Source organism: Aptenodytes patagonicus, chromosome 5 (assembly GCF_965638725.1).
Source record: "Aptenodytes patagonicus chromosome 5, bAptPat1.pri.cur, whole genome shotgun sequence".
NCBI classification, from domain to species: Eukaryota; Metazoa; Chordata; class Aves; order Sphenisciformes; family Spheniscidae; genus Aptenodytes; species Aptenodytes patagonicus.
The window spans coordinates 59,235,284-59,260,324 of NC_134953.1; the positions used below are offsets into that span (position 1 = coordinate 59,235,284).

Here is a 25,041-nt window from a genome sequence, read left to right on the forward strand (position 1 = left end):
TTTGGCTTTGCATCCAGTAGTTTTAATGGAAATACAGTATCATTAGTATGTCAATATCTAAAATGTTAAAAACCGAACACAACTTTCAGAATAAAATCCCGCAGTCCCAGCATCGAGCTCAGCACAGCGTGGGTACCTCTGCCAAGAACAGCTGGTTCTTCAGCTAACTGATTTTAACAACTTCAAGACCATCAAGCATATCCCTCAGAGCAGCTACCGAAATCATCTAGGGCTACGTAAAATACAACAACAGCAGAATTCAAAAGGAAGAGCCAGAATATTATAATTTAAAATGATAGTTTCACTTCAAAAGTAAAAAATGAAAAAGAAAAACACACTTCATTTTTTCCCAAATTACACTACTGAGTAGTAACTCACAAGAGAAGGTAGGCTACTTAAGTGACACTAGCTTTATATTTGCGACCTCGACATTGGTGAAGCTAATCTAAAGCGAAAAAAGTTTAAAAAGTTTGCAATTTGCATCCTCCTCCTGCAATGTATTTGAATATTAACTTCTTAATTTTTTTTTTTTTTTAAATAATGACCTCCTACAAGCAAGACACAAGAGACACTGTATCCAGGAATAACATTTTCTAATTTTAATCTAACAGATCAAAGACTTTGAAATTTACAGTTTAAAAACAGATGCCTGATCACTGCTGGATAATGTGACAAACGAGCCGACCTCAGTGCTTATTCCTGTCTTCCTGCCTGCACCAGAAAGTACAGTTTTCCCTGTAAATTGTTCTCTGTAGCTGAACTCCACCAAGCCAAACCAAGGGAATAAATCCCACATCACACCTGGCAGTCCTGGATAGCCACTGGCAAAATAAATTAAAGACAACTAAGAAATTCACATTACACACGATTCTTTGGGCAAAGAATATGCCCAAGGAAGTTTAACTACCTAGATAGTAGCTGTAGCATATTTAAATTAAATAGCCTTTCATTGTTAAAATTGCTAAATGTATTCTCCTCAAATTAAATATCCTTTTATTTTATCCTTCATATGCCTTCCATACAATACAAAAATTCTGTCTCTAAAACACTGGTTTGGCCTCTCTCATACACCAGTCTACAAGAGCTTGACCATGCCAGCTGTTGTCAACTGGGAGCTGAACCTGCAGATCACACACCTGCTTCGGCCTCCACCTCTAACAAAATGCTGAACTGCAATTTAGGATCCACTGAGTTGAAGCGGCCTTTCCTCCTCCATTTTACACTCCTTGCAACGATGAGAGATCCTGCTTCTTTCTTTTCCTCCAAATGGTGTTTAGGTCTCCAAAATCAAAAGTCAGAAACCCCATATGACTTCCATATCGGAAAAAACAAGGGAAAATAACGTGCTAGTTCACTGACCAGAACAAAACAATAAAAATATCCTGAGAACAATCTTCTTCTGTACCAGTCTTTGATGAGCGTTTGCCCATGTGTTGATTTGGAATGGACAGGCTACCACTGAAAGCAAACACTTCAGGCAAACTTAATTTTGCTCCCACAAAGCACATGCCTCTGTAGCTGTACCAGGACAGCTGTTGTAGAGTACTCCCAAAAAGCACTCCTCACCTGAGGCTTGCCAACACATACAACATTTCAGCATCTACTTCACCCTGAAAAGCATCACACGACTGGTTTTTCTCTTCCTAGCTGTTTCAAGGCAAAATAGTACTAGTGCAAGTCAAACAAAACCAGTCTCTGCTGAGGACTCGGGCTTTCTCCTGTTCCCAAAGCAGCAGCCAGGTTTGGAAGGCATCAGCGAGCTGAACCATCCCATGCTGTAGCACACGATCTGCCTGATACGCAGCAGACATGGAATGGTCCCTGGCCAGGAACAGCTCTGCCATCACCGCTGGCCACGCAGTCATCCAGATGCTACTGAACACCTCTCCCTGTGGCTGTAGCACTATTCAATCGGTTTTCACACCCAGCTGCCACCACGTGATAAGGGGGAAGGAGAGGAAACTATGATCGGCCACAAGCATGCAGTGATCACACAGCTGATCTTCCTTGCACTAACATGGCTTCTGGGAAAGAACTGATGAAGATTGCTGCTTCTTTGGTTAAAACCCAGATATTTTGCTAACTTGCCATTCATTTTAGTATCAAATGCTACCCTCACACAAAAGGAAAGTCTGCTATGATAAAATCTTATGCTCTTGACCCACACAATTTGGGGCTCCGTTATTTTCCAACAAATAAAAAGCAAAGAGCCCTCCTGGCTCTCCATACAATCTTCCCAAGGGCTGGTGAGCCCTTTCCAGCCTTGGCTCAGAGCTTGGACTTGCTCCAGGCAAACAGGCTCCCACTATAGCTATTTTGGGGAGTCTGTCCCTTCTCCCCTCTGCCCCATCGCCACAAACACCTCCCCAGGTTTTGTTTGATATTACTTCTGAGGTGAAAGCATGGCCCAAGAGGAAATATTTCTAATACTTCCTTTGCTGAAAGAAGAGAAGTGGGGACTGAACCAGAGACAGGGAGGTTGTGGGAGCACCCTAGCCCTTCAGTGTGGTACCATCATATCGTCACCATCAAGCTGAACTCACCTTCAAACGCAATCTGGTCTGAAATCCACAAAAAATGGCACAAAAATACTCTCATAACCCTACCAGGGCAAACGCACAAGAAATTCTGCTTAAGGCATTCCAGCTTCTAGAAACCTTTATGGCAACTTCCAGATGTGTCTATTTTAAAGCCTTTTTCCCCTGGCCTCATTCCCACCTGTGACCATAAGTATAGCCAAAAATTCCTATTGCATTGCAGGAGTATGTGCAAAAGATGGCCAAAACCGGACAGAGAGCACTAGCTAGGGAGCTCTGCAGAACTGCTGAAAGTAAAATTATGGCTTTTCTCAAAAAGGTGTTAGGGCTTTTCTACTCTACTAGTAGAGTGGTTGCAGTCTCAAATCACATAGTCAAAGTTGAGCAAAACCGTGTGCTCAAAGGGAAATAGCACTAGTGAAAAGCTGGTTTTATCAGCTGCTTCTGGCTGAGAACCTGGTAAAGGGAGACGTAATAGTTTGTTTTTACTAATGATTGTAATTGTGCAAATATACTTTTGCAAAATCACTTGGGAGACTCTACAGAGACCTTACAGGCAGTTGATAAAAGTGACTCCATTAAAACTTTTCATGGGATTGGAAGTGAGTATTATTCACAATATAGACTCGTGGCACCATGATTATTTCAAAAGTCAACTCAGATTTTCTCTGCTAAATTAGACATATAGTATCGTACCGAAATCTGTACCAGGGAAGAACACACATAATGCAAGATTTAAGCAATGTCTTAGCAGGCACTCTATTTTATATTACAAAAGGCACGTCTTCACAACAGACACTGGTTAAGTATCAATGTTATTAAACTCTGTTTTCCATGGAAAAGAGAGCACAAGGATATCCTTTCAGATTTCATTAACATTGCATGTTATTGAACAACAATAAACTACAGGAAACCAATGACTGCAGAATGCAGTCCCTACGTGCTTTATAATTTTATACTTTATTCTGCATTAAGCCTACAGCACAAGAAGAGGTAGTATAGCTATTAGTCACAACCTCAGCAGAATTTTTGACACACAAAACAAAGGCTGATGCATCAAATAAGTTACTTAAATTTCAATTTTTAAGCTGTATTATACATGTATGGGAAAAAAAACCCAGTTAATATTTTCCTGTTCAACTACATACAAATATGTAATTCCTGGGACATTATCCAACCCTCACTGAAGTCCCCAGCAAAGCCCCGATAAGCTCTGACCCGTGAAGCATTGCCATTAGTAGGCTTCATGGAGAGCCAGGCTCGCACTCAGGTAGCCCTGTATCCCAGCCCTGAGCAGTTCAAACTATGCAGTGTCCTGACAAAGGACATACACAAATTTGGGATAATTCCTTATAGCTGGGCACTTCCACACATGAACTGACAAGGGTCCAATCATTTCTTTGCCAATTTTTCACCAATAATTGATGAACAGAAAACAATAATTGTTTAAAAAAATATATCTGTTAATACTTAATACTTCCTTTTAGCCACGGACATAAAATAATAACTGGTGAACACACACACAAAAATACCTTTTAATACTTCACATTTCCTTCCATTCTCAAACATATCTTGCCCTTCTGTCTGAAAGAAGGTGAAGCACTCGATTTTATTTGACAATAAGCATTAAATTTTTTCTCACCGGTGCCTGGCTAAGCTACCCATAGCACAGCAGCTTCTCTGCTACGTTCAGATCGTCAGGCACTAACCGTTCCTCCTCTGCTAAATTAAGCCAAGAAAAAAGTGGGCTAACACATGCTGTATTTACTTTTGTGCCTTCTTAGCATACGTGTTATCAGCCCTGCCACAGCTGAGAGACTCCCAATCGCTTCACAGTGTACTTGGATTTCTTGCTGCTAATAACCCCTCGGTCCCTGCCACGACTGGCAGGGTCCTTCGTCGCAGCAGTGCAGGGGACAGCTAATTATCTTCCAACCCACCTTGCTGCACCACACTCGGCAACTTTTATCTGCACAGGACAGCTGCATTCTCCCTGTTTGAAGTGAAATGTCAGTCTTCGCTAATGCAACAAGACTTACATCCCTAACGATGTCCCAACACTTTGAAGAAACAACTCAAAGCCTAATTAAAAATTCAGATTCGGTCTCCTACGCGCAGCCATTTTCACTGCCCTTCCACCAGGACCTCTATCTTTTTGAAATCTTTCATGCCGGAAAAAAAAGAATCCATGTGGAACAGGATGAAAAACTGCTGCAGTCTTGGGCTTTCAGAGAACCTTGAAAAAGGCTGCTGTAGCTGGATTCAAACCAAGACATAATCATGTAAAACAGATGAGGTTTTACTCCACTGGTTTCTACTCTGTAATTATTACTGAAGTGAGCACTACTGCCAAATAATAATTAAAAGAAAAAAAAGGTATACTCATACATTTATCAGCCTTCCTTACTTACATTTTTCTACTGTATTTCAGCTTCACAAGCTGGAAACAACCTGAAAATAAAAGGAAAAAAAAGGGAAGCGGTTTTCTGTGCTGTCATTTGGCCAAGGGTCCACAGAGGTCCAGGTTTCAGACCCGGTGCTGGAGGACTTGTGGTGCTTTACATCACTTGCTGTGCAAGTACGTTGCAGTCACCAACAGATTTATTTGTAAATACCCATAGAAAGAAGCGGGGAAATGTGTGAAACCCCTGATTTCAGAGATGGAGAAGCATGGTTCTGGCATTTCAACTGGTCTGCAGTGCAGCTCAAAAATGCAGCTCAAAAATCTCTTCTAAGTCGTAAATCCACTGTCATTAGCCAGAATACCATCCCATTAGAAAAAAAATACTTTATTCTGTCAGGGTTCATTTTCAAAGAGATTAAATAAACGGACAGTTCTGGTGACTGCAACTCTTTGCCATCGGCCAGAAATCTTCAAAGAACGTGAATTTTTCAGAACAATGGTGTCAGGGCATCCTCCTTATATAAACCCCCGGACATCTCCCCGTCTCCATGTCATTCTGGTCTGCACACAATCTGTTCTTGAAAAACACATGGCCAGACAAGTTATTAGTAAAATAAATAAATAATACGCTTGCCAAACAACCTGGAGAAGCTTGTACTATGCTGTTTATTATTTTACACATCACTACATCACCTGAGCAAGTATTAATAAAAAAAGAAAAAAAACCACAGGGAAAAAAAATGACCAGCAAACTGCTATTTTCAGAGTCAAAATGCATTTTTTTTTTGTTCCAACCTCCAAGATCAGTAACAGACAATGAGAAAGGGCTGTGCTTCCTTCACAGAGTAAGTGTAAAGGATTAAGATGGCAGAGCTGTCTTCAAAAATATTCAGGGCCCTCTGGGCCTATAACTTTTGTTACTATCTGGCTAGAAACATCAACATGCATTTTAAAAGTTACAGAAGCACTTAACAATGCTTTTCATCTTCAAAGCATTGCTTAATCCTTTCAACTCTCACTGCAAGTATTATAGCCCCATTTTGGAGGCAGAGATGTTACCTTGCCCTACGCTATCAAAAAATAGTCCTCACCTTGGACGCCCAGTGCAGATTTAGAGGGTTAAACCTTGCCAAAACCAAACAAAATGCTCACAAAAGTTCTGATTTATTCTTTTCCTGCCTTCACCTCCCAACCAAAGAATTTCAGTCGTTTCAACCAACAATCTACCAGGTCAGACGAGCCAGGTAACAGGAATGGTGAAACTCTACCAGCAGACCAGGTCATGCCACAACCACCAATTTAGTTATAATTTTAGTATAAAGGGGCGCTTAGCTTTTAATTACTGCTGAGTGTCAGCTCTGCCCAGGAGAATATATTACAGGACTGTCATGCAAGCTGCTCATTCACGAAGCTCCAGCCCTCTGCAAATTATGACATTAGGCTGTTTAAGATGTAGTCTACTGAGTAATGACACAATACGGCTGCTCACACTGGCAAGCGGAGATGTGATTGCACGCCATCTTCCAAGGATGCAGCCTGCTGCCAAAAGCTGCTCCCTGTAACGATACGGAAGCCATCAACACGTGCTCTAGCTAACAAAAAAAGAAGATAATGGTTACAGGTGACTGTAGGTACAGTACCTGCATCCTGCTGCAGGCATAGCACCCCCGCACAAACCAGCAGCTTCTCCTCCTGCTGCTGTTACAGCACAGCACCCTCTGTCCCACAGGAAGGAGAGGGAAGAGTAAGAGATCGCGGTGCGGCTGCTTCAGGTTAATCTGGAAGAAGCATTGACGAACTTTGGGGAGAACCATTAAGCAGATCCCCTCTATTGCTCAGGGAAAAAAAAATGCACAAGCATGTGCACGTACATACCACCCCATACCCCGACGCATAAAAGGAAGTACATGCGATATTAAGATACAGTAATGTCATTAACTGTGGTTTTGGTAGAACTGTCAAATGGAGTGGGAATAATAATTAATCAGTGCAATAGAGGAAGTCAGACAATCGATGAACTTTCTATATTTAACCACTCCTGGAGAAATAACACCCAGGACGGTAACATACAGACACCAAGGAACCCGCACATCCTTCTGCACTGCAACGCCCAGCACATGTTCTTGCTAAGTGAATACCTTGTATGATACAAATGTGTACATTTTAATTTGAAACTTAAGTAAGAAACTGTTAAACTGGTGTTCAATAAGTTCAGCAAATGATACACCTCACAAGTTGTCACCTATGATACATTATCCTTAGCTGCTCTATGCAGTACCATTCAAGGAATAAATTTATATATGAAATCAGAGCACTTACATGGGCAAGAAAACAAAGCATTACTTAAAGGTAATAGTCAGACAGTGCACTGATGCACTCATGCAAGTGTCTATAAATAGAAAGCTGTGGTGTGAGTGCCAAAAACAATTGTCAGACTGATGCTGGCATCAGAAATCTCTCTCATCCTCATTCTTCCTGTAGCTTCAGCCTATATTACAATGCAGACGTACATGCACCTCATTCCTCTCAGCAATGCAAAATAATGCAATTTGATTAAAAACACTAAGTCTTTATTGCTGATGGACTAATTATGTGAAATACTGGTAGAAGAAGAATGTATCGCAGGAAGTCAGTACTGCACGGAGGAGATGGATCTCATTTATAGCACTGATGGCTGCTCCAGCAGAAATCAAATTTATTTTCTATCTCACAACTTCCATATTCGTTACACAGACATTTAAGGCTCAGAAATTTCATGGTTCTCCTCTTACCTCTTCCACTGCTCCTCTACTGTCCGCTCTGGAGGCACCACCTCATCCTCCCTTCCTGAATTTATGGAGGCTCTGTCTACAATTTCCTCTTTTCAAGACTCAAACACACCCAAACCAACCTCTCACCTTCACTCTATTTAAGCATTTCCACCTGCTCCTTCACTCATTGGATGCTTCCTCCCCACCTCCAGCTCAGACCTATCCTTCCTCCAAAGCCCTCTTCCACAATCACATCCCACTCCAGCGGCTGGTGACACCACCTCCTGCCTATTACCGGGATGTGCAGATGTGGGAGCCACAACTGGCAAGGACCAAAGCATGAAGGGAGCACACAAGGGAAGCGTTAAATCCTGCTGCTTCCTCCTCTACAATTTATGAAACTAAATAAAACTGCAGCTCCTAAATGGTTGGATATTAATCCTTCCTCTCGCTACCGCAACTTCCTCTCACTAGGTCCTGATTTGGGGCCTGCCTCCACGTCGCCCTCTAAACCCAGGGCAACACCCCTAGATTTATATCCAATTAAAGCCCAAAAGCCCTCTCGCTCTTATTCCAAAATCCCCCACCCCTCTTTCCTGTCTGGGCACAGCCCTGCCACAGCACCTGTTTGCATCGCCCCGAGCATCCCCCCTGTGCCGACGGTCCTGCAGCACAAGGCAACCCACCGCCTGGCACCAGGCGCCCGCCAGCCCACCGCTGCTCGCCAACAGCCCTGCACAAGCAGAGAAAAGGATAATTCTGCACGAGCTACACCCGGCCTCGCCTGAGCAGGCTTAGGAAATTTCTGCCCTAAAATCAAGTGAGAAGCACAGGCTGCAGTGACACATGTCATAACATTTTTTGTTCTACTGTAGAAGGTCAGCAAAGAAGCTTCTAAAATCAGGGGAGGTTTGTTTCCACCAGTCTTTAATCTTAAACAGCTGTAACAATGTTACAGGGGAGAGCAAAGGACAGGCTGCACATTAGCTTGATGGGAGTTAAGGCAGCCAAAATATTAAGCATATAAAAATAGAGCTCAGTATGAAAAGGGTTTTTAGAGTTTAACTACCAGTTTCACCGCATTAAGTTACTTTGGGGCCTTAAATACCCAACTAATAGTAAACACAGTTTTAACATTATTTGCATCCCTGTGCACCAGCATCCAGATTGTTCCCGAGTTCATATCATCGGTACAATTCTTGGAAAGAAAACCTGGCTCATCCTATGGTTAGCTAGTGTATCACAGCAAGGTATCCACATATATTTTTATGAGTTGCTTTTTAAAAGACAACACGTGTTGAGATAATCGTATTAGATTTTTTTTTTAAACACCAGAAACAGATTTAGCAATACAATTATACTGACTTAATTTGCATTAACCAGAGACTCCACCATTTACAGGATTATGCTCATATCTTTTGAGGGGAAATACATACATGCGTATGCACGGCATAGGGGAAAAAAGTGACTTCCTTGAATTCAGTCCATCAATAATCTACCTTGTTAAGTGAAGTCATTTAAATCCACCTCTTCTTAGCATCAAGGACAAGAGGCAGCTCAGTGTTTTCCCAGACAAAACGCTGCCCTAGGAGGCCGGCCAACACAATGATGTTTCAGAGGTGAGAGAATGAAGCCAGTTTAGGGAAGATAAAAGGCCATTTGGGTAGAGACCCCTGCTGATCCTATGAAAGTGTCTCCTTTTCAATTTGGGAGGCTTTTAAAACTGCATTTGCTACTGACCATACCTTCCCCTGAAAGCCGCTTGGGATCTGATTTCACTTCCCCCCCCCCCGCCCCGAGAGGGTCCGTAGCCGATAGCTGTAACGCAGGTACCAGCACACCCTGCAAGTCCGACCAGTCCCTACACAAAATACCTCATTAAGATGCAGCCTCTAAGGCCGAGATGCAAATAACTTCTCATCACCACCTTCACCCGAATCACGAAATGAATTACAGCATCTGAATAAACTTGTCCAAACGCACGCTCGGGCCGGGAAGCATTTCTTTACCCCGACCTGCGCGTTTTCGGGCAGGACTCGACTCATTACAGCTCCCTGCCAGCAGGCAGAGGGATGCTCGGGCGGGAGGCAGGTTAGCACCGAGCCACAAGCCCGACAACCGCCCCGGAGCGCGGCGGGCTCAGCCCCAAGGCCGGGCTCGAACCCCTCTGCAAAAACCGGCCTTCGGGATTTCGGGGCGGCGTTTTCTGCCCGCTTCTATTGCGTAAATTACAAACAAAACAGGAGTCCGTCCGTGCCCCCCAGCCCTCAGCCCACCCCGCTCGCTCCTGCGCGGAGCCGCCCGCCCGTCCGCGCCGGCCCGGGACTGAGGGGAGCGGGGCCGGGGGAGCCGGGCGGCCCGCGCAAGTGGGAGGGAAAGTTTGCAAAGAAGAAAAGAACCGGGAAGGGGGAAGGACAGAAAGAAAGGAATGAAGAAAGAAAGGGCAAAACAGGAATCGGGAAGAGCGTGTGGAGGGGGGGGAAGGGAAAACCAGGCGAGGCGCGGGCCGGGCCGGGCCGGGCCGTACCTGCATGGTGACGACCCCCAGCTCCTCGGTGGCGAGTTTCCTCATCTGGGTGGCCAGAACTTGCGCCTCGTCCAGGATGGAGAACTCCGCCTCGGCGGCGCCCAGCCCGCAGAGCAGCGCCAGGCAGAGGAGGCCGAGAGGCCCCCGGCCCCGCGGGCGGCGGCCCCGGGCGGCGGCGGCGGCGGCGGCCTCCTGCCGCCCGCCGCCCCGCGCCATGCTGCCGCGGCGGGAGAGCCGCGGGTACCGCCTCCGGCCAACTTCCCCCCCCCCCCCCCCCCGCGACTCCCGCGCCGCCTTCCCCCGGGCCCCGGGGGCCGGCTAGGGCTGCGGGGCGGCCGCCATGCAGGGGGACGGCGGCGGCTCGGCGGGCGGCCGCTGCGCCCCGCGCTGCGCGCCCGGCTCCGGGGACACTGCGCGCCGCGGCCCCGCCGCTGACTGAGAGCGGCGGCGGCTGCGGAGAGACGCAAACTGCGGAGCGGAGGAGGAGCGGGAGTGGCGGAGCCGGGATCGGAGTCGCCGCGGGGAAAGGGAGGCGTCTGGTACCGCCGCGCTGCGGGCGGGGGCAGCGCGGGGCCGGGCCGAGCCGGGCCGGGCCCCCCCCCCGCCCCCTCCCTCCCTCCGCCCGCCGCCGCCCGCCCCGCCCGCTGCCTGCGGGGAGGCCGCGCTGCCCCTCGCGGAGCCGGGCTGGGGGGAGCGGGGCTGCTGCGGGGGGGAGCGCGTCCGGGGGGGGGCACGGCACGGGCTGGAGACCCAGCCCGGGCTGCGGGAGCGGCTGCTGCAAGTGTTGTTTAATCGGCCGTGAGCGTATTCCTAAAAAGCCAGCACGCTTTCTTCTTTTTTTTAAAAAACTTTTTTTTTTACTTTTTAAACTTTTTTTACCCTTTTTTTTGGTTTAAATCTTTTTCTTTTCTTTTAAATCAGAGTGCAATGCGCCTGTCTCCTCTCGCAACCCAGAGCACGAAGTCATCCATCCCCAGGCGGCACCGCGCAGCACAGACTTGTGTCAAGCAATGAGGCTTGAGAAAATGTTTATCGTGCAACAGGGGTGGAACATAGATAAATGAAAGGAACACACGCAAAGCCTAACCCACTCGATGGCACACAAACGACAGCTGTCCTCCCGGGAAGGGCGGCATGGGGAACAGCTAACAAGCCGAGACCCGTGGAGAAACATCCCCTTTGAGAGAGGAAGCGCTGGGGTAAGATCAAAACCAGGTTAGGGGCGATGCAGAGAAACCCCTTTCCACAACCTCTGCTCATAACCCCGTTGGCCCTGGAAGCCTCATCCCCCTGCACTGGGTGACATCCAGCAGCATCTTTCTCAATCCCTCGTCTTCCTCACACACCTTCCCTCCTCATTATGCACCTCATTAGGAACACGCCAGAAGCCTTGCATGCACTTTGGGTTGTGTTAGGAAAACATGTACAGGGGAATAAAATTGGCCAAATGAAAGCAAGAGTTGCCTTTACGCAGCACCCGGCAGCGGTTCCTGCCCGGCAATCAGTGAGCCCAAGAAGCCAAATAGTAGGCACAGGCACATGTGAAATACATACCCTCTAGGTTTACTCTTCATTAATTAACACTTCATGTCAAAACCCTGCAGGTGTATATAATTTTTAAATAAATCTGACCTGTAGTGACAAGATGGCTTCAATACTCACTTTACTAGTTGATTTTTTCAACAGAGTCCTACCGGAGTCACTCGTGTCCCATAGCAGTAACATTCCATGAGTTAACAATTCATCTAAGGATTAATACAGCGACATACTATTTTCTATAATCATATTCTATTTTCTTGAAATGTGGTTTCTATCTGCTTTAATGATTAATTTTTTGACTTCTCCTAGGCGATGGGTGCCAGCAGCGATTCCCATCCCGCTTTGTTGAGAGTAGGAGCTGGGTCAGACTTGAAACCCTTCTCCTGTAGGAGAGGGCTGCGGCTGGGCAGCATCCGCTGACATCTCTCAGGGTCAGGTTTTAGCTGCCACTGTTCTGGTAAGGGACGTCAGTAAAACTCTCTTTTATTTGGCTTTAATAAATGAAATTTAATTCTTACTATGCAAAAGCTGTATCACTTTATCCTTGGCTTTTGTTCATTTAGGTGGTTATGGATCTAAATATATTTTTTTTCAGTTTTCCTGAGGAGGACTGCTGGTTTAGCAAAAGCAATCTAAACCCAAAAAAAGCCTTTCAAAGCTGCTGTAATCTGTATCTTGTATTTCCATTGCTAAAGCAGCATTTGCTACCTGAAAGACAAGGAATTTTCTTTCCATCGTGCTGAAGCTTTTGGACTTCTGTTGGAATATTTTCCCTGGGCCTGAGAGAGAGAAGCAAAACTGAGCCAAATTTGCTCTTAGCACTAGTCATTTTTGTATTACATTTTATGGGTTTTTTATTAGATTCACTAGTATAGGACGCAAAAGTTTTAAATTATAGTGAAAAGCTGAGTGGTTTTCAAATATGTTGGCTAAACTACCCGTATTTTTTTATTTTATTTCTGACCTTAGCTGCATGTTTGAAAAGAAAACTCCATCTCTGTAAACTTTGTTGCATAAATTATCAAATCAAGGTCACAGCTGGAGCTAAGTCAGTAGCTAGCTGCATTAGCAACACCGCTGAATTTCCAGCTATCCAAGTCATCCAATTCATGCACCCGATCATGAAATCACAAGGTTAATGCTACAAATAGTCTTTTTTTTTTTTTTACAAACTAACCTCAGGAAATGAATGAGGCAGTTGTCCTTCTGGTTCCAAAGCCCCAGGATCCTGCTCATGGTGAGGGAACCCACTGAACAGGTTTAACGTTTTCGTGTACAATCTAAACTCATTTACTCTACAGCCCTCGAGACAAACCTGGACTCCTCCTGGAGTTCCCATATGCTTCATGCCTACACCACTGCCTCCCCAGACAAGCTAGCCAGCTTCCAACACAGCAGCAGTTAGCAGCCCTTCCTTCCACCCTGCAGCCTCATTGCCTCCTGTATTTACGGAGGAGCTGGTCCGTGGTGTGGAAAGCACACCCAATGCAGAATTGCAAGCGAGGTAACCACCAGTGGTGCCATTTCTAAATTAGTTGTACACACACTCACTTTCACACGTCAAAATGTTTAAAGAAAAATAGGAAACGGCTCCCTCCAAAATGCCATGGGGAAAAAAGAATAAGATATGTAAAAAACCCAAAACTTTCAGATTGTATGATCTTTGGAGTCACAGGACATCAGTCAAAACTGCCAATTCAGACAACCTAATGTTTATCGCCCTCTCAAATCAGGCTAGTCTTTCACATGCTTAGATGGTCAGGCTGACACAGCTGTGGATTAAATCTGTCTCCTCTGACTTTAGAATAAGCCTTGGAGAAGAGAAGGATTGCCCTTGCTTGGTGCTGTAGGGTTGTGGCATCCCTAGACATGGAGTGTATACGTGCTGCAGGCTGGAGAGGGAGAGGGCCAGTAAGATGCAAAGAAGAGAAGTCTCTGCTATGCTAACAGCCTTCAGGCATAAATAATGCAGCCATTAAGATTTGCAAAAATGAGGTCACACTAGAAATACGTCCCTTTTTTTTAAAGAGCAAGAAAAGAATGAATCTGGAGTTTAAGTGCTGGAGTATGGGAAGAAGAGGAACATATGTCAGATATAAATCCCAGCGTCATGGTGGGAGTAAACATGCTTTTGACAGCAGCATATGCAGATGCCGAATAGGTCAGTATATGGCAATGCTGGGAAACAGAACAGGTGAGATGTCTCCAGAGTAGCTGGTACATGTGACAGCACCAAAGAAAAGCACTATTTCTGTAGCTTATGATTCAACAGGTTTATTAATTGCATATATCCCTCTGTAGAGATCATGACGCTATTGATATATCTTCTAAAGTTCCTTTACAGATAAATAATTTATATTTTAAAAACTGTAGTCTAACTGTATATACAGGTACAGATCCGTATGAATACAGAGGTCTCTTTTGTGGTACCCCTAGGCTGCTGTGCTTGCTTCACTTTGTAGCAAGTCCCTGCACTCTCCTAGCAAATCAGGAGCATCATATGCTGCAAAAGCGTGGTCTGACCTTTGGAAAATCTCCTTGAAAGTGGCACTTCTTTTATGATACTAATCTTCACGCCTGCAAGCAATACAATATACGCTCCAAAAAATTATAAGGTAGACAGAATGTTTGGCAGCCTCATACTTTCTGCCTGATCCTCTCTCCTGGTCCATAGCCCGTTTGCTAACTGGTTGTGTGCAAATTGTGCATCCAATGACCCCCCATAAAGGCAGAGTAATAGTTACTCACCAAGAAAGGAACTGAGAAACTCTTTGTGGCTCTCATTTCTAACCTCAAAGCAAAGACTAAATTTAATCTTTTGGTATACATCCAGATTAAAAAGAGAGAAAATGAAACTTTGCATGAGGCTACTACTTTTTGCTTTGCTGCAGTTTTCCTCTTGTATCTCCCAATTTATGTGCTTTGTTTTTACTTTCTTATTTGACTCCTTTTCTATTCGCCTTCATTTTGATTGTGGTCATCAGTAAGCTGAAGTACACAGGCCAAGTCTGAAGGGCTTAATTTCCCCATGTTGATTTTCATGTTTGGTTTCCCATCCCTCTCATTATATTTTTAAATGTTTTCTCTGGAAGTTACATCTTTGTGTTAGTTTTGGCTACAGTTCTTGCTTTCTCAATACGTTTGATCTTTGCTCACTCATGAGAGTTACGTGTTGGAACATACTGACATGTTAGGATTAAGCCAAGGGTAGCATCTCTTATTCTTTGATTTAGCATGGAGTATTTCAAGTAGCAATTGATAATGCATCTGGAAACTGTTTCTCTAAACCTTGTTTCCTTGTATGCAGATTATACGTCGGAAATAACTGTCCCTTGAACATCCTTCATTAATTGATGATGGGGAGAGCATTTGTATAACCCTGTTCTTACGTCTGTACTCCTTATATGTGCCCATTTTCACATGTATCACATGGTAGCACCTCTAAGACTTTAAACTCCCAAGTTTTATCTCATAGTCAGTGCAACGTCTGCCCACCTAATCAGTCATTCCCCTATAGATTACAACCAGTAATGAAAATGGAAAAAATGCCTCGGTCTCCTCCCTCCCCAGCCTGGGTCTGTAAGTGTGCCTATGAGAGCGTTCTTTCCATAGCACCATCATCACCAGATAATATTTTTAATGAAAGCCATCACGTGTGTGGTGTGGGATTTCAAAGTGAGCATTGTGCCCAGCTGTACAGCTCGGCACTGAAAAAGCCTGATGCTAGCAGCATAGCTATATCACAGCATTATTGGTGTGGTCTCCTTGGAGGTCAGCTAATTTTATACTGAATTCTGACTAAAAGATGGTGTAAGGAAGAAAACAGACTTGTAGGCTTCAAACTATCATCACTGCAGGGCTGAAATTTTTAAGCAAGTGCAAAAAATGCCTGTAAAGGCATGTCAGGAGTTGGGCAGAAGCTAGACCAGTACAGGTCTTGTAAAGTGATATTGAAGGTGAATGATGGTAGGTAGAGCTAACTCAGCCCACCTGAGCAGCTCTGCTGAACAGGGGGAGAGGCAGAGGCATCCCTGCCGTGGGGAAGAGATGGCCACAGGAAGGGGTGGGTTGGGCACTGGAAGCTGATGGAAGGGCCCGAGGAGCTGGGTTTGCTGCTCCTGCTGGCCCCAGAGAGAGAAAATGGGAGACAAAGTCAGAAACCTCCCCCTGCAGAGCTTTCTGGTACTCCAGCATTTTCTTACCCTTCACTAGAAAGAGTTATTTGGGGTATGGGCAGAAGGGCATCTCAGCACATCTTGTTCCTCCTGAAACAAAACCACTGTGGGAGCATGATGTTACAACAGAAGTTCATGATATAGGAAAAATAATAGACATGATTTATCACAATGTAGAAGAGAGTGAAGACAGTGTAGGAAAGCTGCAGTCAAACAATTTGAAATTAATATAGCCATAAAAGCAGATGGCATGGCTTTTTTTTTAACCAGTCATCCAGTAGTCCATGGCAATTTATAAGTCATGACCTTTATCTAATCACATAATTACCTTTAAGAGAACCAGCCTGTTAGGATGTTAATAGTTCACCAGCCACAGCAGACGTCAGAGTATTCATCCTGTTCTTGCCGTACCACACCTGAACATTACCAAGGTTTCTGCTGTGCTTTCCCATACAGACTGATTCTGGGCAGCAGGCAGGTGTGCTGGAGCCTCTTCCAGAAATTGTGGTTCCGTAGGCTCACAACCTCATCCTAGCTCTAGGCTGATGAGCTTTCCTTACTCCAGCAACCTGATGCCTTCAGCATGTCTCCTTTGCCTATATGATACCTGGGATAATCTCTTTTAGCAGCATGGCACCCACTTCAGGGGGGAACTCCATTAACGACTGACATGGTTCACCAGATGGTAATCCAAGCAAATTGTGAATGAGAAGCAAACTACATTTGAAACATGTTTAAGGAATTCTTTGAATACCCATGGTTCTCTCCTGAATCAAGACCATATGGATTATTAAGCATTTTTCATGCTTATGGATAAAAGGACATGCCCATGCTGTGAAACAAAGGATACAAATTTCTAATTCACATTTCTTGATCTCTTCATTCTTCCATGGTTCTTCTCATTCTGCATTGTATTTTAGCTACACACAGCTAGTGGAAAGAGCAAACATGATTAGGAAGATACTATTTGTGAGATTATTGCTAAAATCAAAATACTGTGTTACCTGCACTTTTTCTATAATTTTAGGATAACCTGAAAAATGTTTCTAAAAATATTATCAGGTGCCTTCTCTATTTTTTACACTTATTTTCAATTTCAATATCATCTTGCATCAGCAGTACCCTGCATTGGAATGAGTGCACATTTGCCTCAGCAGCAGATGGCAGATTAGACCCACAGGAACCTTCACAAGGCTAGAACAGCTATTGGTATCATGTATCTCAGGTGTCAAAGAGTACAGGATCGGACCTCTCATTACGTTCAGCATCAAACTTTTTACATGAAAAATATATACATCTACCTTAGTTATGAGAATCACTGGCTTTTTATAGTACGCTTCCAACCTTGGAGCTGCTAGACTCTAGCAAAGACTCACTGATTATATGCAAGCCATATTTTTTCGGAGACTTATAATTTGGCTAAATTTGGCTGGATTTTCATAGGTGTATCAAAGGGCACACTCTTGGCCAGCGTGGCAAAACTTAAACAACCTCAGCTTTTCTCTGTTCTGAACAAAACAACTTTGTTTATAGTTTTCTATAGCCTCATTTGTAGAAATGGCTGAACCCTTCAGCATGAATATCTTGGAGTCTAAAGCAAAAAATAGCTAGGAGCTTTCCAGCACAAATAGAAAAAAAACCCAACAACCTGAAAACCTGGATCTTATCGTTGAGAAATGGCAGGCAGCCTTGGGAACAGGCACTGCTACCGGCAATATTTGTAATAATTCTGATACTCTAATCTCTTTATCTTCCTTCTGCATCTCTTCTTTTATCTTCACGTTGATGCCATGGAATTCATGGCATCAAATTTTTTTTTCCTTTTCTTTTTCCTTTGGTTCCATTCTCAAAATTAAAATAGCCTCATTTTTATTATTTGAAAAAGCAAAAGTTCTGGTGTACCTTCCACGCACTCCTGGACTCCTGTCTGTGACGAGGTGCAGTTATCCTCTCTCTTGGCTGGGGGACCATGTCTTGCCACAGGATTGAACATAAACATAGCAGCGAGCACTTTTTAAGGGCATAAGAGGATGATTTCCCATGGGATCAAAAGAGTGTCACTTTGTCACTGTGAGTTTGGTTGGATGGCAGTATTTGCAGTGGTGACAGGGAGAATGTTAGAGCCACCCGTCTCTCTCCTGCCTCTTGGGAAACAGTATATATCTCAGCTGTCCCTGTCATGGGGATTCCTTGAGGTCCCTAATCTGAATCTCCCTCTAAATGCTGAGCAGACACTTTAAATGCGGTATTGCACTGCTATTAATATCACCATCACCTAGGGCCCGGCCGTATGCGAGGCAAGGCTTGTAGGGCGAAGTAATAACTTCTGCTAGACCTCCTGATATGGTTTGTGGAGCACTTTGTAAACAGACTGACAAGATCTTTGTCTCCAAGAACATGCTCTCTAATTAGGCAAAGGATGCAGCATGCTCCTGGGAGTGGAGCGGTGTGCCCTGAGAGCCGCCTGCTGACACAGCCATCCCCATGCACACAAAATTTAAATCTCAACTCCAGCACGTAAACAAAGCTCGAGAAGAGTTGTAAGCAAGCAGGAGGAGAGCCACACAGTGAGAGCGCGCTGTCTAACAGGTTTCACCAGCCCATCTGGATGAGGCATGCGGCCAGTCATGGAAGAGGTCGCTGAGGAGCGTTTTTGTGATTCGGGATTACGTGTTCAGCAGGACCCAGGTCTCTTTCTCCATCTCCTGCTGTTCTGGGAAGTCCTTTATGAAGTTACGGCAGGGTGGAGCTCCAGTCACCTCACTGGGTGACAGTCGTCTCGGTGGTGCGTCATCACCTTCTCAGGAGACAGCCCGATGGTGTCCACCTCAGTCAACAGCTTTGTCTACTGGGTATATCACTTAGCAGCCAAGTTTCCAAGCCTGAGCACCGGGCTCTGCTCCTCTCTTCTGCATTTTACATTCAACAACCATCGATTAAAATATAATCCCAAGAAAGAAGGCCAAAATCCAGGGCTCTTTCCTGCCTAAAGAACATCCTCCCCTGTTCCTGGAGTCATACCCTCCCCGTCCTCCTCCTCTGCCCCAGCACATCTGGCATTCTTTAGCCTTTAGCAGCCGGGCTGCAATGGGATCCTCACCATAGCCTGTGATCTGGGAACACCTTGAGCTGGTTATGGTCTCTGAAATTAGGCAGTCAATAAGTGGAATTTTCTTTTATTGCATTTTTAGGAATACCTAATGTGCACCTAAATAAATGCTTAAATGACACCATCTGCAGGTAGTTACGTTTTCAGTGTATCCAGCTCAGTGGTTTGGAATTTGGCCACTCATTAGGACCTACAGAAGTAAAGGAAATGTGTATTCTAATAGCTGAAAAATACTGATTTGAATGTCGCTATCTTGCAAGATATGAATCAAAAGGTAGAATTTGCCTTCTCCTGGGGAATGCTATCAGAGTGAAACAGTGAAACAGTGTCAGACTGTAAACAAGTACCAAAATTAAAAAAATCAATATATCTGTCTTTTTTTTGACATTATTTTTTCAGAGTACGTTGCTGTCTTGTTTTGTTACAGCTTTTGCTACATTTTCATGATCTATCCCTTTTCTTTAAACCCCTCCCAAAAGTATCCCCTATAATCTCATCACACCACTGTGGCTATATATGACATTGACTTTTCTAAGCCGAATTTATTCCTGCAAAATCTTAGACTTGTGTTGTCACTGCAAATTGCAGGTATCCTGTAGACAGGGTTGTAAACTCTACAGAGTCAGGATCACATTTAAGTATAGTAATTAATTTTGCTACCAGTAACAGTGAGAGAAATACAGGTCTGCCAATAGAAAGGTTGGAATGCACCTGAATTTTTGTAATGTTACAAGATTTAAAAAAAAAAATTCTTATAGAGAGAGATTTTCCAGTTTGATGGAAAATAGCAAATAATGACATGCTTACTTTAGACAACATTTTTTGACTGATCAACTAATACTAAACAAGTATGCCTGAACTGGAAAAAATAAAGAGCAGTTTAGAAGTCTGCATTCGGAATATAATTATATATTTTAAACTACTTAATCTACCTGTTAATTAAACAGCTCATTTATAGGCTAGTTAAACAAGAGTCAAAACACAGACCTCTGGTATGAATCTAGAGGATCCAGTCACTTACCTGGTCTTAAAAGATTTTTCTTGAAAAAACAGTAAATGTCACTGTCAACTTTGATGACAGATCGTACTTGTAGACACACTCCTCCAAAATTTGACTTGTGATTAGATGAGGCGTTGTTTTAAGTACTGCAGCTAACAAAGAAGCAGAGAGAGCAGTGATCTCTGCATATCTGATTAACATTGTGTGCTACTCCATGGCTCCACAGGTTTTTTTGGCTTACTCTTTGTCCGTTGCTATTTCTTCTTTGTTATAGCAAGTACCAACAGAAAACTCCAATCCTGCCACTATTTTATTATATTTCGAGTACACAGGTACTCATCTGAAATTCTCTTCTAACCTAAAGTTAGACACATACATAAGTCATTATAGGTTTGAAGCCTTAATTATTTTATTAAAGATAGGCTTTTAAAAGAAAATATATAGGAATGGATTGAAATTGTGTACAATCTGTGAAGACTAAAACCTCAGACTAGAGATCATAAAACTCTGTAGCTGCTTTTTTCTCACACTATTTGAGATTTGCTGAAGAAATCCTTTGAAGGCTGAAATGGGTATTCTATTTTTTAAATGGAAAGCCAAGGGGGCAAGAAGTTAAATCTTCTCATCCACATCACTTCTCTGGTGTTAGTGATGTAAAATTCTAGTTTCATGGGAACCAGAAGTGCTGGCTAGAATAAATTTTACAAACTGGGAAGAAAGAACATTTCTGTCTTTGAAGTTCAGTGATGTTCTGTTAAGCAACATGGATCTGCAAATCAGATACTTCTTTTCTTTCCTAAATCCATTCTCTGCTCATTCTTTTAATTTGATTATTGACATCATAATCAGAATGCAATTTGGTAAATATTTCCAGATATTTCCAAGCTGCACAACACATATAGTCTAGACTTAATTAAAGAAACAAAGAGTGAAAAATCCCAGCTGGTTTTCTTTTTCTTCTTCCATCAACAGGATTACAATACTTATCAGTTTGGCTCTGCCTTCCGATTCTTATCACAGATTTCAGCTTCACCACCTAATGAACAGCTGAAATGTGGTAAAGAAACAGACCTTTATTTTCCGGTTATTCATGCCCTTAGTTGTGAAGGTTGAATCTAACACATATGAAACAGCTCTTGTTAGGGGATTGCATTTAAATGTCACAGAGCATTATTTGCAGTCCTTCTCAGGAGTGAAGACAAAAGTAGGGTCAGAAGGTAGACAAGAACGATAATAACATTTTAAAAGGTTCATTTAGTAGTTGCTGGTGACAGCAAATGCAATACATAATGTAATCATAGCTTGACTTTGCTTATAATTTCTCCTTACACTGGCAGATTTTGGAAGGGCAGTCAAGAGAGCACGTTCACTCTGGAGGTGTTTGAAGGCCCTGGAGGACATCCTATTCAAGAAGACAGGAGTTCACCGTTAGAGACCAAAAACCTAGTAAAAATACAAAGGCCCTCCATGGTGTTAGGGAGAAAACCAAACACTTGTAATGAATCCTTTGTTAATATGTGACTGAGCTTGCCTAAGTTTTTCCATGTCTTCATTGCAGCAGGAGGAAGTTCAAAGGAATGTGGTACAATAATAGCTACGTACTAATGAGATCACAACTCCACAGGAAATATCACAGTGATTTGGCTAGTATGTACGGGCACCGTTAGCCTTCCTGGCAAGGAACCCGTATGTATATATAGGCTCAGTGTGGCCAGCAATAAGCAGGGCATCCTCTTTAATGCAAGTGGCAAGACTGTATTTTGCAGTCCAGAGGGTCCATTTCGCAGAGTGCTGCCGCCATGGATGTTGAGTTGCCTTATGGCAACCATCAAGTCTAGATCGGTTGTGTGTTTGTCTCAATCCCCACTTGAAACACTACCTCATTTCATGATGTGAATATTTGATGAATGCTAAATAACGCAGTGTCCTCCATGCATTGATGGAGATGATCTTTACCTTAATCAATATGAAATGTCTAACGCATGTGATGATTGCTTTAGTAGGAGTCATTACAGAGTGGGCAGTTTCCAGGTGCCTACCTCTACCTACTAACAAATTAATAGGAAATGAATGTTACTGCATTGTGAAAATTGGTGGGGACTTTCCGCAAAGCCTCTTGCAAATTTACTGCTAATGATACATCAAAGATAGAGGAATACTTATTGTTTATAAAATGCTCCTGATACCCTTATCGGTTAATTATCCACTCAACAACACTGCACAGCCACTGTAAATATTTTGCAGAATATGTTCATACCCGACAGTCTTATTGGAAATGACTGTATATTTAAAATGAGAAAAAGGTAGAATAATCCATTTGTTGTACTGGATATATATAGCTTGTTGGACTCAACTGGTTGCGCGGATTCTGCATTCTTTTGATCATCTTATCACCAATGGCCCTTTAAAATATGATAGACGTGGGCAGCCATACCTCCTGCTGTTATAAACAAGGCAGAGACAAATGGCTTGCAAAGAAAATGGCCTTTTTTAACAGCAGCAATAAAAAGATCTCCCAGCAGACCCTTTAGTTGCTTTCCAGTGTGAATGACAAGTTAGGATGGGGCCATGGGTACAACAGCCTCGGATACAACAGCCTCAGATACATCACAGCAAAGCCACAGATAACAGTCCGTCTTTTAGCTGGCACTTGTGTGGGTCTGAGTCTGTAAAGACATTAATTCTTTCACTTCTCTTATGTATTATTTAGCAATTAAGGAAATTTAAATTGCATTTCTCTTACAGGAAGAGTATCTTAAAATAGAACATCGAGTCAAAGCTGCTCAGATAGCAACATTGAAATATTTTCCTTAACTACAAACAGACACAAATTATCCCAGGTTAAATGCCATTTCAATGGCAGAAAATTTTAGCTTGTGCAAAGTAAGTATATTTTAAACAATTATACAAAAAAAAAGACAGTTCAAATGCATCTTCACCTAGTGTAACTAGCTCCGTATTAAGGATTTGCCATGGTAATATCAAATTTATTTTAAATTGTCTAAATTATGCTAGTGCAAACTCATTAATATTCATACATATCAAGAGCCAAACCGGATTCTTCCTCCTTGCACATCATTAATCTCAAAAAACCCCTCACAAGCCTGTGGACCAGATTAACTACTCAAAGGTACCTTTGCACTCACTTTCAAATTATAGTAAATTACCCCAGTATTATGATTTGCTTGAATTAATTTTGACTTATTAGTCAAATTAGTTTGAACTTATCAGTAGAGCAGTTTCTTTTTTTGTTGGAAATATTAGAATAATTTGCTTACTTTTCATTTCTCTGTTGGATTGTCCATGGAAAATAAATTTAAAAAAATAACAGAATACAGAAATGTTGAGAGCAAATCCAACATAATCTGTTAAATTAAGTGACCGTGGTTATATGGGACCATTGCCTGGCATTTGGAGGTGCTGAGAAATTACAATACAATGGTACCATCAGTACCTCAAATACTCTTCTTCAGTAGGAGTAGCTTTCATTTATTCCTACATGCAGGCTATCCTTAGCTTTGCCTCAAAAGATTAAAGTATGCAGAGATGACATTGGAAATATTGAAAATGTGTATAGAAACACTCAAAAGGGTCTTCACAATTTTTTTTTCCTAGCCATTGAAGATGCAAAATAACAAATTGGAACAAATAATAAAAATAATTTTTGCTCTAAAGTAGGCTGCGTTGGGAGGCAGAGGTGTATCTACACAATTAAATGCTGTCCTGACTTGCCAAGCAGAAACAATTTAGAAATTTAAAATGTACTTTTTGGCACATGCAGCAGTATGCAACTGCAGGATTCAGCCTAGAAGAGAGGTTGGGTACACATGCAAACAGGTGATTCACTTAAAAGAGATGCTTAACAAAAGTATGTACCAAAATGTATGTTAAAGTGATGGTCTCAGTCCAGCCCTCCTGGGCAGTTGCAGAGGTTTAGGGGATGGGAATTTGTCCCCCTGATGTCGAAGAGACACTTTATGTAACTGGGATGACAGACAACAGGATATCACATCTGTCTGGTTTTGCTTTTAATGTTGAAATAAGAGTTTGTAGAAGGAATAGACACAACAGGGCAGGTGGAAACATGCCAGCCTGGGTCAAGGAGGATATTGTGTCTGAAGAAGGAAAGAATGTGATACAATATATAGTTTGGCAAGAAGCACAGAAATTGTTTGGATTGAAATAAAAGATAAAAAGACCAAAGAAGGAAGATAGCAAACTATTGTAGCCCATCTGGAGCACATAAAAAAGCAGCCTGGAATACTGATGCAGATAAAGAGCCCATGGAAAAGCCTCATGTTGGCAAACTTCTGCTACCCAGGATGTGGCGAGGAAAGCAGGGATGCTGCACAACATGGGCTGGGAATGGGCGCAGAGCTCTCTCACCTGCTGGCTTTCAGTTATTTCACTTTTTTAAAGCTTTTTGCACTGCAGCCAATGTTTCTCCTGCTTTATGCAGCTCTAGAGGCCATCAGCCCAGAGGACGTCAGTCCGCACACCTCCTCCACACCCCACGGGTCCCTGCCATGGCCACCCCGCCCTGAACCACAGCTGCAGAGATTGTCTCAGCAATCCAGGTCCCAATTAAAACAACCCATCTGGGTTAAACTTAAACCAGTGATTTTAAAAAGGTGATTTAAATCCTGATCAGTTCTCCAAGATGGGTCAAAGGACATAGAAAGGCAAAGAGCAGCCAGGGATGGAGATGGTAGGACCACCTTTCTGATGGGGGCTGTGGATGATGCTCATTTAAACTGATTAAAAGTATAATATTAGCGAGAGGGCCAGCGGCTTTGCCAGCCGAGCAGGGGGGTGAGGAGTTCGTGGGGATCACTCGCCCTGCTCCCTCCTGGACATCTGGAGGCAATATGGTAGGGGAGGTCAGCGGTTCCCACAGAGGGGGGGAAAATGAATTTTAAAAAACATTAGTAAAGACACAACATTTGAAGGTATGTAGCACAGAAGATGATATAATTTCATTAAAATGAAGACTGCGTTTT

General features: G+C 43.2%; 1 protein-coding gene across 1 annotated transcript in view; it reads right to left on the reverse strand.

Moving 5' to 3' along the window:
• Positions 1–10,434, reverse strand: part of CACHD1 (cache domain containing 1) — a 112,828-nt gene extending 102,394 nt beyond the window's left edge. The window contains exon 1 of the mRNA XM_076340005.1: positions 10,219–10,434. Within this exon, the coding sequence (XP_076196120.1) occupies positions 10,219–10,434 (216 nt within the window). The remainder of the gene's footprint in view (positions 1–10,218) is intronic.
• Between the last annotated feature and the right edge of the window lie 14,607 nt (positions 10,435–25,041).